This window comes from Theobroma cacao, chromosome 2 (genome assembly GCF_000208745.1).
Source record: "Theobroma cacao cultivar B97-61/B2 chromosome 2, Criollo_cocoa_genome_V2, whole genome shotgun sequence".
Lineage (NCBI taxonomy): Eukaryota > Viridiplantae > Streptophyta > Magnoliopsida > Malvales > Malvaceae > Theobroma > Theobroma cacao.
Window position 1 is genome coordinate 40,673,896 of NC_030851.1, and position 18,870 is coordinate 40,692,765.

Genomic DNA, 18,870 nt, shown 5'->3' on the forward strand with positions numbered 1-18,870 from the left:
CCCCACTTTAACATGTCTCTTACATGTACAAAAATGTCAAAGATTTATTCCCATAAAAGAGATGAATTGGAATATTTTATATATATATATATATATAAAGCAATAAAATGATTTCATCCAATGTCTTATTGTGGAAAAAATACTTTCTAATAGTAAAGATAGGCAATATACATTAAAAATCATTATTAGACTTGAGATTGTCCATTCAAATATAATGAGAATATCTTGTGGCATTTGGACAAAATTCGGATTTTGAATTAATTATTCTTTAAATAAATATACGTTAGCAAGATCGACGTCATTGAACCAATTTCATTTAAAGTATCTAATGTGAAATCATGTGATTGGTGTGTACGATTTGAATATGCCACTAGGTTTGAGTGCATACCATTGAATGTGCATTATGGAATAATTTTTTTATTTTTTATTTTTTTACCAATAATAAATCAAAGTTTCTATATGCGTTTTTGTACACTTTTTTATTTCTTTTTGTGGTAATTATGGAAAAAATTTAGATTTTTCTATCTTGTTCAATATGGAAATGCGTGAACCTTATTTATTATTATTCAATGAACAAAAAAATTTTTAATAACAAATTTAAGGATTTTATTTTATTATTTAAAATTTTGAATTTGATCTATTCGTCAATGTAATTTTCTTTATACATATACACGAGAAAATTCGAGTTCAAATTAGATTTTGAGTTTTTTTTAACGACAATTAATAATCGAATTCACATATTAAATATTAATTTCTAATTGATTTCAAATAAAATTTACATAATTAAATTTGCAAATTGTTAGTTGTGGGAAAACATTATTGTAATTAAACCCTTTTTTTTTTCTAATGAGGAAGCTTTTACTCATAAACAATACAACAAGACTTTATGGATATGAAAGAACAATTTCTTTACCTTGTTGGCAGTCAAAAAATAAAAGGAAAAGAAAAAAAAAAGCTGAACTCATTAAATCACTGGTGTTGTAATAAAGAAGTTGGGGCCTCTGCCTTTAAAGCTTTCATCAAACTTTTTAATTTTTATTAAATAAACTAAAACAGTACTTCTTCTATTAATATGATAGACAGGGTAAACCATTTCGACTAATATCAAAATAAATAAATAAACCAGCCAGACACAGCTTGACACCAAATCCAACGGCCACAATAAATAAAGGACTGACCAATCTGTACATTTACTTGCCCCCAAAATGCGCTCTTGGATCTATCATCTCCACCGTTCATTTTTTTTCCCGCTAACAAATCCCACCAAAATATCCACCGTACTTTTGTCATTGTTCTCATTTAATTCCCCCTGACTCTAACCGCCCGTTGGATTCTTTTTCCAATGTATGGTATTTTTTCCTTTTATTGAATTTTTATTTTTTTTGACGTTTCTTAATTTTGAGTATATTGTAAAAAATATTTATTTATACTAAGTAATTTTAAAATAAATATTTATTTTAAAATTTAACATGATATTACAGTACATGGACTATCTCATTATATAACCATTTCGTATCACTAACTCATATTATTTAAGATGTATTAAAATGATGATAAAAATAGATCCTATATTAGTGTAGAGTATTTCAAATATACAAATATATAAGAATCACTTTATTTGTTATTAATTTATTCTTAATCCAATTTCACGTCAAACATTTTAAGCTAAATAAGCAAGATATTTCAAACCACGCCAAGTAGAAATTTTTGAAAGAATTATAAACCTTATTGTTGTTTAATTATCAAATTAGTAGAATGATAATTTTGTGATAAAATTATATTAAATCAGATCTAATCCATATCCGTTAATTTCATGGTCAATTATGAAAAAGTTTATGAATTAGTTGAGAAGATCAAATACTTAAAAATAGAGATAATGTTAATCTTATAAAGTTATTTTTTTTAAATAACAATTCAAGAAAAATGTCTTTAAATTAAAGTTTTGATTCGTTTCCGTATGTGAAAGAATCATGGCCGTAGGATTTGCATCAAATTGTCAATTTTAATCAGCGATGATCACAAGGCGGGTAACCCCCACTTATTGAATGCTTGGATACCGTCAGATCTACCAGACAGGACCACGAGAGCCCTCGTGATTGGTGAATAACCACGACACAGTACATGAACGACACACAACAACCAGAAGCATCCTTTTGTATCATGTGATTGCTTTTTCAGAATCCCCCACCACTTGCACAACACGTGGGCCCCACTTTGGAAAACGTATCAATCTTTCTGGATACCCCCCGTACTTTTTTTTTTAATTTTAAATCAAATTAATAAACCAAAAAAATGAAATAATAGGAGAAAATCATGAAAGTGACACGTGGAAGAAAACGTGCAAGGAAGGGCAAGTTGGAAAGAACGGGGATGAAGGTTTTGATTTTTTCGAGGAGCGGCTTTCGAACAAGTAGCAGCTGACACGGAAGCCAACTTGACCGTGAAATCAGCGGCAAAGGCTGACGTTGGAGCCTGTCGCTTGACTTTTCTCGACTGCATCCACATTTTTGCTTCGTTTTGCTTCTGGAAACGTGTCGGCTAAAGCTGGCTAAAGCGACTTAGTTGTGTTGGAGGCGTGGACGTTGGTGAAACGGTAGGGTCCACGTAATTTGGAATGAAAATTAGATTTTTTAAATAATATTTTTTCGTACGATGTGAAATTAAATGCAACAAGTTTAATCCATTATCATGTCAATTTGTCCCTTAGTGTCCCCATAATTTCATATCAATGTCTGACATATCGATATTTTTTATAGTAAATTTGCATTAAATTATTATCTACCAAATTATCTTAAATAGTAAATATAATGGTTAAATTGAACAAAATAGTATAATATATAAACTTCTTGTGTAGTTGTTCAACTTGACGAATCTGTTTCATGATCTGTGTAATTGCTCAACTGGACAAATCTATTTCATGATGGGAATGGCAAGTGGATCTCCTGTTTTGGATTTGGAATTTCACGTGGCTTGCGGCTTCGGGTTTGTTTTCATGTATTTTCAGTGCAATTTTCTTTATGGGGTCCCTCGCCTTTCGGTTCACCAATATCTCACCCATTGTTTTTTTCTTATGGAAACATGAAACAAATGCAGCAAAGGGAGTTGGTTGTGGGGCTATTTTATATTTGTTTTCGGGTAAAGTGATGTGATCACCTCATTCATTTTCCATTGATCTCATCTTGTTCCTTAAAAAAGGACAAAGGTTTCCTTTGGCAAATAAAGAAGACAAATTTAGGACATTGAAATTAATATCATACCTGTCGAATAATAATCTCCAACCATTGCCAATTCAATTTTGCAAAATAAAGACAATTTCCCATTTTTAGTCTTAAAAGTTCTAGAAGATAAATTGGTAAGAAGTTATCCATAAAAAGTACAAAGTCAAATTACATAATTAATAAATAAACGAATTATTGATTCATTTGCTAGATTAATAAAAAAGGGTTTAAATTTAAATACATTTTAAATAAAAATTTAATATAGAAAAAATTAAATTCAAATTCATTTTTAGACAAAAATGTAATGTGAAATCTTTAGTTTCCCTTTTCAAAGAGGTTGTAAAGATGAAATTATGTTTACTTTCATGTCACACCAAGGGAGTATTAATTTTGAATTTTTCGTCATTATTATTATCATCATCACTACCAATTAACCAAATATATACTAGATTGTAAATGTTAACTAATGATATTTAAAGAAAATAATTATAGTTACAATATCGAACATATTTTTAACAATATTATAAATTGAAGATAATTAAAAATTTTAAATTGATTTATAACAGTACAATTAAAATTAAAGATATCCACCTCAACATTCCTATCAAATGGGGACAGCTTAATTACTCTTGAAAGAGCTTCCCAAAATCTAATCTAAAATCTAAACTCCAAAATCCAATTTGAAAGCATCCAACCAACTGGCTCTTCGTCACCGCTTTCCCACCAAACCAACGAATCCTCTTTCTGTGCACAACCGGCAACAGCTGAATTCAGCCGAGCCACGCCAACCAAGAAAGAGCCAACCCCTCAAGCAGGCCAGGCCGTGATTGACTAAGCTACTGGGTCCCATCTGACCGGACTTCACCAAAGAATTAAAATCCCATTTAATTTTTTAAACCCCCCCAAAAAAAGAAAGGCGGGGGCAAGAGCTCCGTGAGGACCTAAGAATTATCTTCCCCACGCGCCTGCGTCTCCATCCTTACTCACTCTCTTTCTGCTCTCTCTCTTTCTCTCTCCACTTTCTCTCTCTACTTTGGTCTCGCTATATAAACTCTTGTCCCCCCACCCCTCCTCTCTCATCACCACGAGCAAGCTCATTCGCGTCTGTTCAATTTAGGATAATCGCTCGACTAGAAAAAGAGGAGCAGTTTGTTTTGTTTATTATTATCATGGAAGAGTTAAACAGCAAGAAGCGAGTTAGAGATGACTCGGCCGAGTCGGAGCTGGACTCGCCTGAGGTCAAGAGGCTTAGAGATGATTTGTTAGATTTTCTCGATGATTCGGATTCTGTGCCTGTTAATCAAGACCTCGCTTCCGTAATGAAGAGTTTCGAAGAGGAGATATCCGCGGCGGCATCGACCGCGACGGTACCGGTGCCGCTGGTGGATCTGACATCGGATTCCGGCGAGTCTCAACCGGATCTCGGTTACCTTTTGGAGGCTTCCGATGATGAGCTTGGTTTGCCTCCTCCTGCAGGTACTACGACTGGTAGTGAGGAGTTGAGCAGCGAGGTGACTGAGCTGGCTCTTGTCGACTCTGACTCTTCGTCGGGAATCGGTGAGCTCTGGAGGTTTGAGGATCAGATCCCTAACTATGAATCGTTCGAGTTTGGAATCGGAGACCATTTGAATGGGGACCACGTGGCGTATTGCGGATTGTACGAGTATTCCGACGTCGATGTCTATTATGATTCCTCCGAGTGTGCTGGCTCGTTATGGCGGCCGGAAACTCTGTCGGCGGAGTAAAAATCATTAAGTAAAACTAAAAAAAAAAAAAACTGAACCAAGCGAAACCAAATATAAATAGGTTTCAAATTGGAACACCGAGGCATAGCCAGATCTGTAAATCTTTTTTTCCTTTTTTTTGTATTTTCTTTTAGTAATTTTTTTATTAAAAGGAGTCAAAGATATAGGTAGGATTAGAAATTTGAAATGAAAAATGAAAAATCCTTCTCCTCCATAACACCAAGTGACAAATTCGATTCTTTTCTCGTTTCCCTGACCTTTTCGCACGAATCTGTTCTTCCCAGATCTGAGTCAGATTTCCACTCTGCAAATGTAAACGCCCTGATGTTGCCCGCCGATTAACATCGGTCGGTGCAAGAAAAACCTTCGTCCGCCATTACGGTAGTGGTTTTTTCCCGTTCAGACGGCAAGTTTCTTTTTTATTGTTAGAATTGTTCTATTACTCTCTGTTTCTCAATTGTTTTTCTCTTTGTTCTTTTGTTGCCAAAACGCAAGCCGATATAGGGTCGCCGTCTCGAGGGCCGGCACGGCAGTCAGCACGTAGTAATCGTGGAATGGCGCGGCAAGTTTAGGGAAATAAGCAAATTGCAAGCCTGGAAGTTTGGTCTAACGTCCACCTGTGCTGCCACTGGCCAAGGGATGATAAATTTTCGGTTAAAGTCTAATTAATTGAATTAATTCGGTTAAATGAGTAAAATGATTTAGTTAAAATTAAATTCAATAACTTATTAGGTTTAATAAGACCAGTTATAATTGAATCAATCAAAATTAATGCAAAAAATATATTAAGTATGTCAGAAAATATCAATATGTTTATAGCATATAAGTAATTTGTATACTATATAATTAAGGCAAAAAATGTAATTAAGAAAATTAATCTTGAGTAAATTAAGATTTATGATTTTAAAATATTGATCGAATTAAAGTCAAATAATAAATTAATTGATGAGTATTTTAGTTTTCATCAATTTGATTAATTTTCTAACAACATTCCTTACCAAATTAAGAAAGATATAAATTAATAGGCTAACAGTCGGTGATGTCGATAATTAACCTAGTTTTAATTAAGAGAGGTTTGATCTCAGGTCAAAGCGAATGTAACCAATCAAGCTTTGGCTGCCTAGCACCCTGGATTGCGTCTCGAGGCATAATAGGCCCAAAGATTCGAGCCCGAGCCGCATCGTGGTATGTGGGTTTGGAAGTTAAGGAAAATGGGCAGATTGAAATTTTGGGGTCCTTTACTTTAGCTTAACACAGATCGTGTCCTAAATATTCTACTGTTTAGCGTAACCAAATTCATCTTCTACACGAATGGAATCCAACAATGCCTTAATTGATAGGGTCTTCAACCCATAAACAGGGGTGAAGCCGAGAGACTAACGGGTAGCGGCTACTTTTACTTTTTATTTTTTAATTTTTTATTATTATATGTTTAAATTTTAATATATATAATATGATTAATTTTATAATTATCTTTTAATCATTTTTCATGTAAGATTTTAGATTCACCATTATTCATTAGGCATACCTTGAATGCTCACTCGAGTTAGAAGGGAGGCTCTTAGATAGACATTATCGAATAACACTAATTTGATGAGAGATAAGAACAAGAAGTTTCAAGAAAATTAGTGTTTTTCGAATTATATGAAGTCGGTAAGTAAACAATAAATCTATGGATATTTAAACTCAAATATCTAAATAAAAAAAAAGGAATATTTGATGGAGGAATTGGGATCTTTCTGAACAATTTGTTATAATAAGAAAACCTTACATCTTGAAATTAATTCATCAAGTTGATGATAAAATACATGGACATTTGGGTGGACATTATGCACTTGATACACACCAACCACTTAGAGAAAGGTCCAAACAAAGAAGACAATAGGTAGGAGGAATGGAAGTTTGATTATTGAATTACGATGATAATAATAATTGCCATATAATATAATAATGCAGTCAAATTAAATTTTAATCCCTTTTGATAATCGAGATATGTAATTACTTAATTAGCTTTAAAATTGCCTCCGATAACTCAACTATGACTGGCATATTATTAACTGATCAAATGTTTTCATTATTTTTTTATGAGATGTCTCAAAATAAAATATTTTTAAAATAATTTTATTTTTATTTTTATTTTTTATTATTTTTATATATTAAGTAGTATTGAGCATTTATATATAATTTTTCAAAATTTAATATTAAACTTATTTCTCTCTCAATAATTTAATGGAAACAATTTTGGATTATTGCTTTTTGTAGAATTGGCAAAGTTTAATAATAATGAGTATGTTTTTTGTTGAATACTAATGTTGATAAGCCGTAACTTTTTATTTTTTAATTATTAAATCCAAATTAAAAAAAAAGACCCAAAAAAGAAAGTGGGTAGATGGACCACCGTATGATTCACTCATGTCCGCGTGTCAGCAAATAATCAGATCAGATTTTTGATTTAAAAACACAGAAGTATCGCGCATGTCGGTTCTACCATAGGCTTGGAGTACTCTAGTAGATATTCTTTACTTGCGATCGTTCCATTACTCTCTCTTTATTCAGATATAAATAAGGTCGGCGGATTTTCATAAATTAAAAAAAAAAAAAGAAAAGAAAACAAAGACTGGGAGAAGACGGCCCCGAAACAGAGATCGATTTAGCTGAAGATGAAGATTTTCGTCAAAACTCTCAAAGGCTCTCACTTCGATGTCGAAGTCAAAGCCGAAGATGTGGTTCGCTTCTTCTCCTCCTTTCTCTTTTTTTTTTGAAATTTTTGGAATTAATTTTCATTAATAATTGATCTTTGTTTTATTTATTGGTTTCTTTAGATTTATCCCATGAAATTTTTATCGTTTTCAGATTGCTTGTTATTCCACTAGGGTTTTTCTGCTTTCCCTTTTGTTTTGCCCCAATTTTTGAACATTAATTAGGGTTCGTCTAGGACTGTACAAATTAACAATCTCGTGCTGTTTTTGGGATTTTTTGTGCTCGTGATTTAATTAGCATACATGAAATTTGAATTCAAGATCATGAATGATTTGTCATATTTCTGTCTTTAATCGATGGTTTACCTACTTCAATTGAGGTTAATTGGAGTGGTACTTTTGCCTAGTATCAAAGGCAGTGTGAATTCATTGAGGGGAAATTAACAAGTACCTGTAATATATCTATTTCCTTGCCGTGAGTGACACGATAAATAGTTTGCAATGTGTTTAGTGAAGGAAGAGGGGAATGTGCTAGTAATTCACTAACAGTAGTGGATGATGCTTTTTTTCTGGGCTTTTTTATTGCATGAGTATTTGATTAACTTGTATCTATTTAATATGAATGTATAGATTGCTATATCAATGTTAGTAGCAGTGTACTAAAACATTTAAGGCTCAAGTGGAGAATACATGAGATTTGAGCAGTGATATGTGCTAATAACTTATATCTATACATGAATGTTATTAGCATTTGATGATCTATACTGTCTCCATTGGGACCAAAATTTATTTTATTTGCCCATTTTTTCTAAACGCTCTTCATTGGGGCTGAATTTTCTTGTAAGTCAGTGTGAGTATACAACATTAGATTGAAGATATAGAGGTCCTTTTTAAGAAATCTTCTATAAATAGGTTACTTTTGTGAGACAAATTCAAAATAAAGTTATGCATTGTGAGGCTAGCGCTAATCATGCGTTGTGGTGTCGTTGAGGATGTGGATATTCTAATTATTTAGTAGATTGTATTTTTCATTATTCTTGTTCCTGTTTTTTTATCCTTTTTGAGTTTTATGTGATAATGTTCATGTGCATGAATGTCTGCGGGATAATATGCATGATGCAGCTGCCTTTACTTCCTCACTGTGGTATGTTATGCAATTCTGCTATTAATGCTTGTGAATTTTATACCAGGTTTCTGATGTAAAAAAGAACATAGAAACTGTTCAAGGAGCAGATGTTTATCCTGCTGCACAACAAATGCTTATCCATAAGGGGAAAGTTCTTAAAGATGACACGACACTGGCTGAGAACAGTGTCACTGAAAATAGCTTTATTGTCATCATGTTAACTAAGGTGAGATTGGCTAGAACATCAAGGTCCTTAAGTTCTCTGCCCTCACTCCCTTTGTTTTCTCTCTCTCATGTATGTAAATTTTCAGCTAACTCTTTTAACCTTGCTGACCAAAGTATGCTTTCTTTGTCCTTATTGATACCTGAGCTGACATAAATTTTTCACGTGGCTGTTGAATTTAAAAGGTTTTTGATTAAAGTTTATGATGGCCTAAGATTGCCTTGAACTCTTTAATTTAAGCAAGAAACTAATTGATGATAAGATTAGGATGTCTTGAAATTTAAGATCGGAAAGGATAATTTCTTTTGAAACATTCATTTTAAAGATGCATTGCAAACAAGTTAACCAAAGTGAGGAAGGAAGATGATTCAAAGTTTTAATTTGTGGATTGTACTATGATTTTATAGATGCGAAGCTTTAGAAATTTAAATAAGATCGCCCTAGACTCTTATTTAGGAAGATAGCTACTTGATTTCTTTCATCGAAAAATAGAAAGGATGGCCATTGTTTCCACTTGGACTCTTTGGTGCAAAATTTAAATATTCCAGATACCGTATGCTAATTTTTGTTTTGTAGCACCCTTTGGTCATTTTGTTGTGTGAACTTAAAAAATCATCCTGCTTATGAAGAAACTGTACATTATATGGTTTGGATTACTCTTGTCGTGGAATTTGCCTGATGGTAGAGAGAAATATGGTTGGAATTTGAAGATAATTGAGAAAAAATTGTTACATTCATGAAGTTAGAGATGGTGTTGCTTGCATATGTGCTAAAGAAAGATGCCTAAGATTGTGCTTGAGATTTTTAACTACGCAGGAAGTCTTCATTTTGCATATAAGTAAGAAAACCACACAGGACAAGGCTATCATATTGGATCAGCAAGCCATAATTACTGAAAGTCTGTTACTCTGTTCTTAGTTCCTGTTGAATCATTGTATAATTTACTTTTCTTTTCTTTTCTTTTCATACTTATGGGTTCTTTTTGCAAATATGATAAGAAAGATATATTTATTTGTTTAAGGCTAAATAACACTTGTGGCCTTATTTAAATATTTGCATCTTACAAAATGTCAATTTGTTGCTAAACCAGAAATATGACTTCTTTTTGTTAGATGTTGGCCTTCAACCTAATTGTGTCCTCGTTAATTTTTCATTATTGTGACACCATAACTTTTGGTACTAATTTTGTGCTTTATGCCTACGCTAATGCTAGAATAAGAGTTCATCTGGTGAGGGTTCAACTGCTTCAACAGCTCCTACAACTAAAGTAAGAACAGAATTTGTCACTTCCCTTGCTGGTGTTTGTCATTCTTTTTCTAAATATTACTTACATTGATGCATGCATAATTGATTGTGAACAATTTCTCAATTATTTTCTCCTATTTTCTTCCAATAACATATGAATATGGAAAGCTAATGGCCACTCTGTTTTTCTCTGCTCATTGACTCCATCTAGAGCAGATTAATTTTCAACTAACAATTTTTTATTGATTTATTTAATTTCACAATAATATGTGAATGTGCAGAAACTTAGCTATTAACTTGGAGTCTTGGAGACAATTGTTTTGTGAATTTTGATCTTTAAATTTCTTTTTCAGTAAGAATGTAAATATTTGTTTTCGTTTCATTCTACTATACACTATACAATGATTTAGGGTGAGTTACTTCTGAAAAATGCACAGTATGCGTATGTTGTTTCGTGTAAGTTGTGATTTTCGATGGAAATATTTTATAACTCTTTTCTCATAGTAGATAATATATTTTCTTTGTAGGCTCCCCAGGCAAGTGTACCTCCGCCAGCCCCAACACCAGCTTCTACTGCACCTGTTGCAACTACAGCTCCGTAAGTCCAGCTCTTCCACATTTCTGTTAAGAGACAATGGCTCCACTAAGGATTAATTGTTTAACTGTTTTTTAGGGCTGCACCTGTCACTGAATCTGCTCCTGTTGCTTCAAGTACTCCTGCGTAAGTGTCTGAATTCTCAGATAGTAACTCCATGCTTCTTGTTTGAAGGATGGAAGACATGCTTTTGATTTAATCTGTCTTCAATTGCTTTAAATAGGAGAGCTCCTGCTTTTCCTCTTTTGGCTTTGTATTTCTACAACATTTTGAATAATGTCTCTGGAAACAGGTCAGAATCTGATGTTTATGGCCAAGCAGCATCCAATCTGGTTGCAGGAAGTCACTTAGAGGGAGCAATTCAGCAAATTCTTGATATGGGTGGAGGGACCTGGGATAGGGATATTGTTGTACGCGCTCTTCGTGCTGCTTATAATAACCCTGAAAGAGCTGTTGAATATTTGTATTCTGTAAGTACTTTCCCTAGGTCTTACTTAAAGACAGAGAAGTGAGTGCTTTCTTGGTGAGTGCATCCAGTTGCCAACTTACACATAGGGTTGTTGACATTTTGTTGCTGCCCTTGTTTTGTTGTTCTTTCCTTGATGTAGATTTGGTAATAGCGTAATAGGCTGAGCTCTTCCTGAGAGGTTTCCTGGGTACAATCATTTTATTATTTTTATCATTTATAATTAGATGTAATTCTACTTGCCACTTTGTTTTTTCCCTGCTGTGGTCTATTGGTGGATGATGATTAAATTTCCATACACTGAAAGATACTTCCTTTGTTTCATTTTGCTAGTCCTTTTCAACTTGGTCGCTTAGTTTGCATTTTTTGGTGCAAAAGGTGTGCTATGTGTAGAAATTTGTAAAATCTTTCTTTGATGAAAAGAATTTGAAGAATCTTTAAATAATATGCCTTACATCAAGAAAAATGATATTCATTTTTGTTCCAAACCAAAAACAATAAAAAAAAAGAGAAGAAAAGAAAAAAGGAAAGTTGGACTGTATACCATGGTGGGTTCTAACTGACATTTTATACTGCACTATTGGGATTTCTTGTCACTGTTCTACCGTGTTACACTGTCTTCTGTGAATTTGTTGAGTTCATGTACCTGAGTCTTTACTTTACTCAAAACAATCTTTCTTTTATTAGAACAAGCATTCATTTTGTTTCCTATAATTCAGCATTCTTCTTCTCATTTGATTATAAAATTTTATTGCAAATATTAGGGTATCCCTGAGCAAGCTGAAGTTCCACCTGTGGCCCGTGCCCCTGTAGTTGGGCAAGCCACTAACCCTCCAGCACAGCCTCAACAGCCTGCACAAGTGTCACCTGTTCCTACAAGTGGACCCAATGCAAATCCATTAGACCTCTTTCCTCAGGTAGTTGCTATGCAGTAAGTATTTGATAAACTAATGATGGAGAACTTAAACATTAACTTGTGGTCTTTTATTGGTACAGGGCCTTCCCAATATGGGTGCAGGTGGTGGTGCTGGGGCAGGCACTCTTGATTTTTTGCGTAACAGTCAACAGGTCTCTCTCTGTCTCTCTCTTCATATGATGTATATGCACTTGTGGGTATGACTGACATGTAAAGACCTACCTAGAACTACACTCATTTTACCTTTCTCTGTTTCAGTTTCAAGCTTTGCGAGCGATGGTGCAGGCCAACCCACAAATATTGCAGGTTATTCTCTGGTCCCTTGTTTCTGCTGGTTATGTGTTTTTCGTTTTTTTTTCCCACTTTTTCTGAAGAGTTTTTGTTTACTTATTTTTGCAGCCTATGCTTCAGGAGTTGGGGAAACAAAATCCTCATTTAATGAGGCTTATTCAAGAGCATCAGGCTGATTTTCTTCGCCTGATTAATGAACCTGCTGAAGGTGGAGAGGGGTGAGTCTTGTCATTTTCAGTTGCTCATTTCTTGAACCTAACTGGTCATGCATATCATGCTTATTTTCCATCTTGTGTGTCTTAGGAACATTTTGGGGCAATTAGCCGAGGCGATGCCGCAAGCTGTACAAGTGACGCCTGAGGAACGTGAAGCCATAGAACGGGTAAGTCATGTTTTGCATAAACACTTACTTGGATGTGTGCATGATTCCCTGTAATTATGGACTATTTACCACTCTTCTCCATTGCATGTCGAAATTTAATTTCCTCATTCTGCTCCTATGGCCTTGATTCTTTTCTTTTTGTTGCTTTGATCTTGTGCCTACAATAATATATTTTATAATCTCATTTACTCGCCATCGTTTACAGCTTGAAGCCATGGGCTTTGATCGAGCGACCGTGCTCCAGGTGTTCTTTGCCTGCAACAAGAATGAAGAACTGGCTGCCAACTACCTTTTAGATCATATGCATGAGTTTGAGGATTGACTTGGTAAAGAAAATGTCTAGGCGAAAGTACATTTTTTTTTCTGTCTTTTGTTATTCATCTCCGTACCTGTCTTGACTTTTATTTCTTAATCAAGTGATTGTGAAGTGTTTGGTGCAGACACAAGGGATATCAAGATGTAACTTTCTTTTTAGGAACCCATTACAACGTTTATATACAAAGTGTCTTCGTAATTTTGTGTATATTTAAGAGCAGATTTGCATGCATTCGTTTGCCTTCCAAGTTTCATAATCATTTACTGGACCGAATTTCCTCATCCTTGCCGTCTCAATTATAGTAGTTTTTCATCATTGACATCATATATATTTGATGTATTGTCATTTATATATTATCAATGAATCAAATGTTATCATCCCGATATCAGAGATGAGTGAATCAAATGTTATCCTTTCGATAACACAGACGAGATGGATTGATCACGGTAGCTCCTTTTAATGTTATCGCTCTTTGGGCTTGGAAAATATACAGCAAAAACCAATGACAGCACTACTGCAATGGCCCTTGGTGATAAACAGCAACAAAGAAAGGTTTCAAATGAACATATGAAGCTTTGCTGAGAACTCTTGAGGAACTTTGGGTAGTTCATTGCCTCTCCAAGTCTTGCTCTCTGTCGGCCGTTAGTCGACTGTACAAATGACGAACAACCATTAACAACAGTGCAATGACGGCCGAAAAGAATTGAGTACTCGATTAAAAATCAACGGGGATGAGGGGCATTTAGGAGGGATTGAAATGTTCTTTCAATGAGCACTTGTTGCCAAAATGCGAAGAGACCATGCGCCCATGTTGGAACTGCCATCACTGTTATTGTTCATTTGTGCTGTTGCGCAGGATAAGATAAAAAGCATAATAGAATGTGAAAAGGTCGATTGATCGTGCACTCATTTATCTTTAACTTTATATGATTTGACATCATTGGCTTGAACATTTAACACGTGCGATTAAATTGTTATCGATCAATATGAAAATGATCCAACAAATGTAGTAGGGGACGAAATGTTGGTCATTTAGTAGGGGATCCCTCGTGTTATTGTTCTTTTGCGCTGTTATGCGGATAAGATAAGAAGCACAATAAAATGTGAAGAGGTCATGCGATTATTTATCCAAACTTGACATAATTTGAATTTGATTAGACGTGATTAACTTTTAATTTTTGAAAATGTCTCATAATACGTTTTATTTCAATAATTTTTTAAATGTTAAAACTTTATTATTCATGGAATTGTTATTAAAAAAAAAAATATTCATGAAATCATTTTGTATACACCAAAATGCGGAGAGGCTGCGTGCCAATGTTAGAACTCCATTAGTTTTATTGTTCATTCGCCATGTGCGGATAAGATTTGAAGCATAATAAAATGTCACGAGGCGGTGCACTCAGTCATATGAATGTCAAATATTCAGAACTCCAAATGACCTGATCCTGATTTGACATCGTCAACCCTTTGATTAACCTTTATCCTTTGCAATCACGCTTTTATTTCAATCATTTTTTTCTTGAAAAAGAAAGGACAGTAGAGTTTAACACGTAAGACTTAATTCACTTCGATCAGTGAGGAAATGATGAAACAAACGTAGTAAGTGCGAAGGCGTCCACGTTTCTTTCCCACTTTTTTCTCCGCGTGAAGACCTACAAGATGTGTGAAAGTGACCCAAATGGAAAATTCGGTTGAAAAGATCAATCATATCCTGCCTTTCGGGTCAAAAGTTGGTGCAAGAATAGATAGGTCCTGGTGGTCACAGTCGGCTTGACTTCGCTTTTATCATGCCAGAGGCAAATGCATGGCCATGGTGCATTTGGGGTGCAGCACTAATCTGGGAAAAACACTGGTTTCGGGTTTAAGGTTGGAGTTATCCAAGCTTTCGGTTTGTTCGTGATGAAACGTATGCAGGGCAACAAAACAGAACGGAGAAGAGAATCATAGTATATATTAAGGGTGTTATTGCCTATCGGTTTCTCTTCGTTCTCTCTGTGTTTGTCATCTCTTTTATTGCTTCCCTGCTGGACTTCAGCAGTTTGGAATCCGATAATGATAATTATAGCACTAAATGATCTTCAATGTATATGCTTCCACAAGATTTCTTAAGGGAATAAAAAAAAGAAAAAGGATAACCCTATGTAGCCTGGTCAAGCAATGTTATATATACAAAATTATTGTTTAATTTGTTAATAATAAAAGAACAAAAATTTAACTCTTTTGTTCTCAACATGTGTTGCGGGTGCTGCATATATGAAATCATGCTGTGAAATGGATGGTTTAACCTCAAATGTTCTTGATAAGATTAGGGTTTTTTCGAATAAGTTTATGTTTAAGTTATTTTAAAAAGTTTGGTTTCATGTTTTAATATTTTAAAATCTAATTAAGGTTTCGAGTCTTTAATTAAAATACTAAGTACTTAAACAACTCAATTCTAGCATTTAAAAAAAAAATTTAATTAATTATTGAATAATTATATTTTTGCTACCGCTGAACCAAAAAAAGAAAATTATCTTGTTAGCCATTATCAATGAGGCCTACCAATGAGGAAGTGCCGTCAGAGTGCAACGTGTAAGGATTGGATGGTTGAACTTGTCTCAATCCCCAAATATTCCCAATCTTTTCTTGTTTTTACGATATTTTTAAGGCCACTCAAATTGTAACAGTACTGTCTGTCTTCCAGCAATGATTAAGGAAAGTCCAATTCCCTATTTCGTGAACCGATTCCTCACCTTACCAATCTTCACTTCCTATATCTACCCCTCAATAATTCAATGTGAAAACCACCCGAAAACAATCAAAAGAAAAAAAAGAGAGAGGAAAGATATGTACATATATAAGCTTTGATTATAGGAACAGAAAAAGCAGGTAAGGTAGAAGAAAAGTTCATTTGTTTCTGTCCTTTACAGGTTTAAGTCTACCTGATTGTTTCTTCCTTTTTGACTATGTTTTCCCGCCAGAAATTGCATTTATGGCATCCCCATTCCCATTGATGATCAAAGAGTTGAGTGGAAAGTACTGAAAATAGAGCTCGAGATTTGACACAGTGGAGAAAGAAGGGAGAGAGTGGAATTATGGAGAAGAAAGATAGCTTTGGAGGTTCTGAAAATGTGGCTGATCAGCAGAGTGACAGACCTGTCGATGAGAATAAGGGTGGGATTAAGACAATGCCCTTCATCTTAGGTAAGCTTCATTTATAGTTGATAGCGGTTGAAATCTAAGATTGTTATTTTTTTAAGCTGACATTACTTGATGCAGTGAATGAAATATGCGAGAAATTCGCAATGGTGGGATTCATTAAAAACATGGTTAACTACCTGACAGAGCAGCTTCATATGCCACTGACAAAAGCAGCCAACACAGTCACTAACTTCAATGGTACCTCCAGCTTAACGCCATTGCTTGGGGCTTTCATTGCTGATTCATATGCTGGGAAATTCTGGACTATCACTCTTGCAACAGCTATATACCTGCTAGTAAGAGATAGATTCAGTTTCCCATTTATTGTTTTTAGAGATTTCCCTGGAATGCATGTTACTTTCATTTTGTGAGAGCGATTCCATTGTTTTTATAGTTGGGAAGAAGCTTCGAATCTTAGCCAAAACTCAGTTGAACTTTCCAAGATAGGCTACTAAAATTTGGTTCAATCAGTTTAACAAAACCGAGTGTTAAAATTTTTTTCCATCTGACCAGGGAATGATAAGCCTAACACTCTCAGCAGCGCTGCCACAGCTAAGGCCACCACCATGTGAAGGTGACCAAGTTTGCCAAGAAGCCAATGGCAGACAATTGGCTGTTCTCTACCTGTCTCTTCTACTTGCAGCAATAGGATCAGGCGGGATCCGGCCATGCGTGGCGGCGTTTGGGGCGGACCAATTTGTTGAGGAGGACCCTAGGCATCCTAAGAAGACATGGGTGTTCTTCAATTGGTACTACTTTGTATTGGGAGCCTCAATACTATTGGCATCAACTGTGCTTGTCTATGTTCAAGACAATGTTGGATGGAGCTGGGGCCTCGGGATTCCTACCGTTGCCATGGCCTCGTCAATAATCGTTTTTCTGATTGGTTACCCTCTTTACCGAAATCTGGATCCTGCCGGATCTCCGTACACTCGTGTGTTACAAGTCTTTGTTTCCGCATTTAAGAAGAGAAAGATTCCCTTGATTTCTGATCCTAAATTTTTGTATGTGAACGAGGAGCTTGATGCCTCAATTTCCACCGATGGTCTGCTTCTTCATACAAAACAATTCAAGTAAGTTGCACACTTCAAAAATGAATAGTTGTCAAGTTGTTAACCAGCCTAATTTCATAATGATGAAAGTTAAGCTGTCTCTAACTCATCTTGTACTGCAGATTTTTGGACAAGGCTGCAATCGTGACTGAAGCTGATACCCTCAAATCGTCAGAAAAACCGAATTTTTGGAGACTGAACACCGTTCATAGAGTTGAAGAGTTGAAATCTATATTAAGAATGTTCCCAATTTGGGCAGCTGGTATTCTCTTTGCAACATCCTCTGCTCAACAAAGCACGTTTTCACTTCAGCAAGCCAACTCAATGGACAGACACCTCACGAAGTCCTTTGAAATCCCTTCCGCCTCCATGTCCGTCTTCGCCATGTTCTCCATGCTCATCACAATAGTCTTATACGACCGCCTGCTGGTCCCTGTTGCCCGCAGGTTAACAGGGCTCGACCGAGGCATAAACTTCCTGCACCGGATGGCTATAGGCTTTTTCATTTCAATTCTAGCAACTCTAGTCGCTGGATTCATTGAAGTGAAGAGGAAACATGCAGCCTCAGTGAATGGTCTTATTAACAGCCCAAAATCCACAATTCCCATCTCAGTTTTCTGGCTTGTGCCACAACATAGCCTCCATGGTATTGCCGAGGCTTTCATGATGATTGGTCACCTGGAATTTTTCTATAACCAAGCCCCGGAGAGCATGAGGAGCACAGCTTCAGCTTTGTTCTGGACATCGATCTCGGCTGGGGACTACACAAGCACACTCCTGGTTACCCTAGTGCACAAGTTCACCGACTGGCTTCCTAATAAGAACTTGAATAAGGGAAAGTTGGAGTATTTTTACTGGTTGCTCACAGTTTTGCAAGTTCTAAATATTGTATACTACTTAATGTGTGCAAAATTTTATACTTTCAAGCCCCTTCAGAGTAAGAAAACAGAAGATTGCGGTGAAGGGGTTGAGCTCGCTAGCCAGGTTTAGCTTCATGCATTTGCTTAATCACCATGATTAGGAACACCAAGCATAGCTTTGTACACAAAAAAATAACATGGTTAATGTACGCCTGGCTAGAACGTATTGCTACCTATATATGATGACCTTGTTTCCTCGTATATAATTTGTCTCTAGTTCTGAACTTTGTGCTTGACTCAAACCAATAAATTGTTCTAATGCTTAAGCCCAAATTGTACTTGGATCTGATACATATAATTGTAAAATTAAGTCAAGCTCATGCATAATCTCAAACTCCATTGACATGTAGTTTAATGTAATGATACCATAAAAAATGAGACCAACCTGTATTTTTTGTTTAATATACTTTATAATTGAACAAGTGATTGACTATGTTTATTGATTACCATGACTTTCAAACCCTCATAATTTTAAGCTACCAAACCATATTGA

At 35.2% G+C, this 18,870-nt stretch overlaps 3 protein-coding genes across 4 annotated transcripts; all 3 read left to right on the forward strand.

Moving 5' to 3' along the window:
- Window positions 4,281-5,177, forward strand: LOC18610497. Its single transcript, XM_007046185.2, has one exon. The coding sequence runs from the start codon at window positions 4,388-4,390 to the stop codon at window positions 4,961-4,963; it is 576 nt and encodes a 191-aa protein (XP_007046247.2). The 5' UTR covers window positions 4,281-4,387; the 3' UTR covers window positions 4,964-5,177.
- Window positions 7,522-13,453, forward strand: LOC18610499 (ubiquitin receptor RAD23c). Its single transcript, XM_018116187.1, has 12 exons — window positions 7,522-7,689; window positions 8,853-9,014; window positions 10,225-10,278; window positions 10,784-10,854; window positions 10,930-10,977; window positions 11,144-11,321; window positions 12,082-12,234; window positions 12,314-12,385; window positions 12,492-12,539; window positions 12,633-12,742; window positions 12,828-12,906; window positions 13,112-13,453. Exons 1-12 carry the CDS (start codon window positions 7,624-7,626, stop codon window positions 13,226-13,228), a joined length of 1,158 nt encoding a protein of 385 aa, XP_017971676.1. The 5' UTR covers window positions 7,522-7,623; the 3' UTR covers window positions 13,229-13,453.
- LOC18610500 (protein NRT1/ PTR FAMILY 3.1) lies at window positions 15,926-18,604 on the forward strand. Of its 2 annotated transcripts, XM_007046189.2 has the most exons (5): window positions 15,926-16,093; window positions 16,186-16,408; window positions 16,484-16,701; window positions 16,919-17,478; window positions 17,580-18,604. In XM_007046189.2, the coding sequence occupies exons 2-5, from the start codon at window positions 16,300-16,302 to the stop codon at window positions 18,445-18,447; spliced, it is 1,755 nt and encodes a 584-aa protein (XP_007046251.2). In that variant the 5' UTR covers window positions 15,926-16,093; window positions 16,186-16,299; the 3' UTR covers window positions 18,448-18,604. The 2 variants fall into 2 exon arrangements, with proteins under 2 accessions (XP_007046251.2, XP_017971941.1); XM_018116452.1 differs by having other exon boundaries at window positions 15,926-16,408.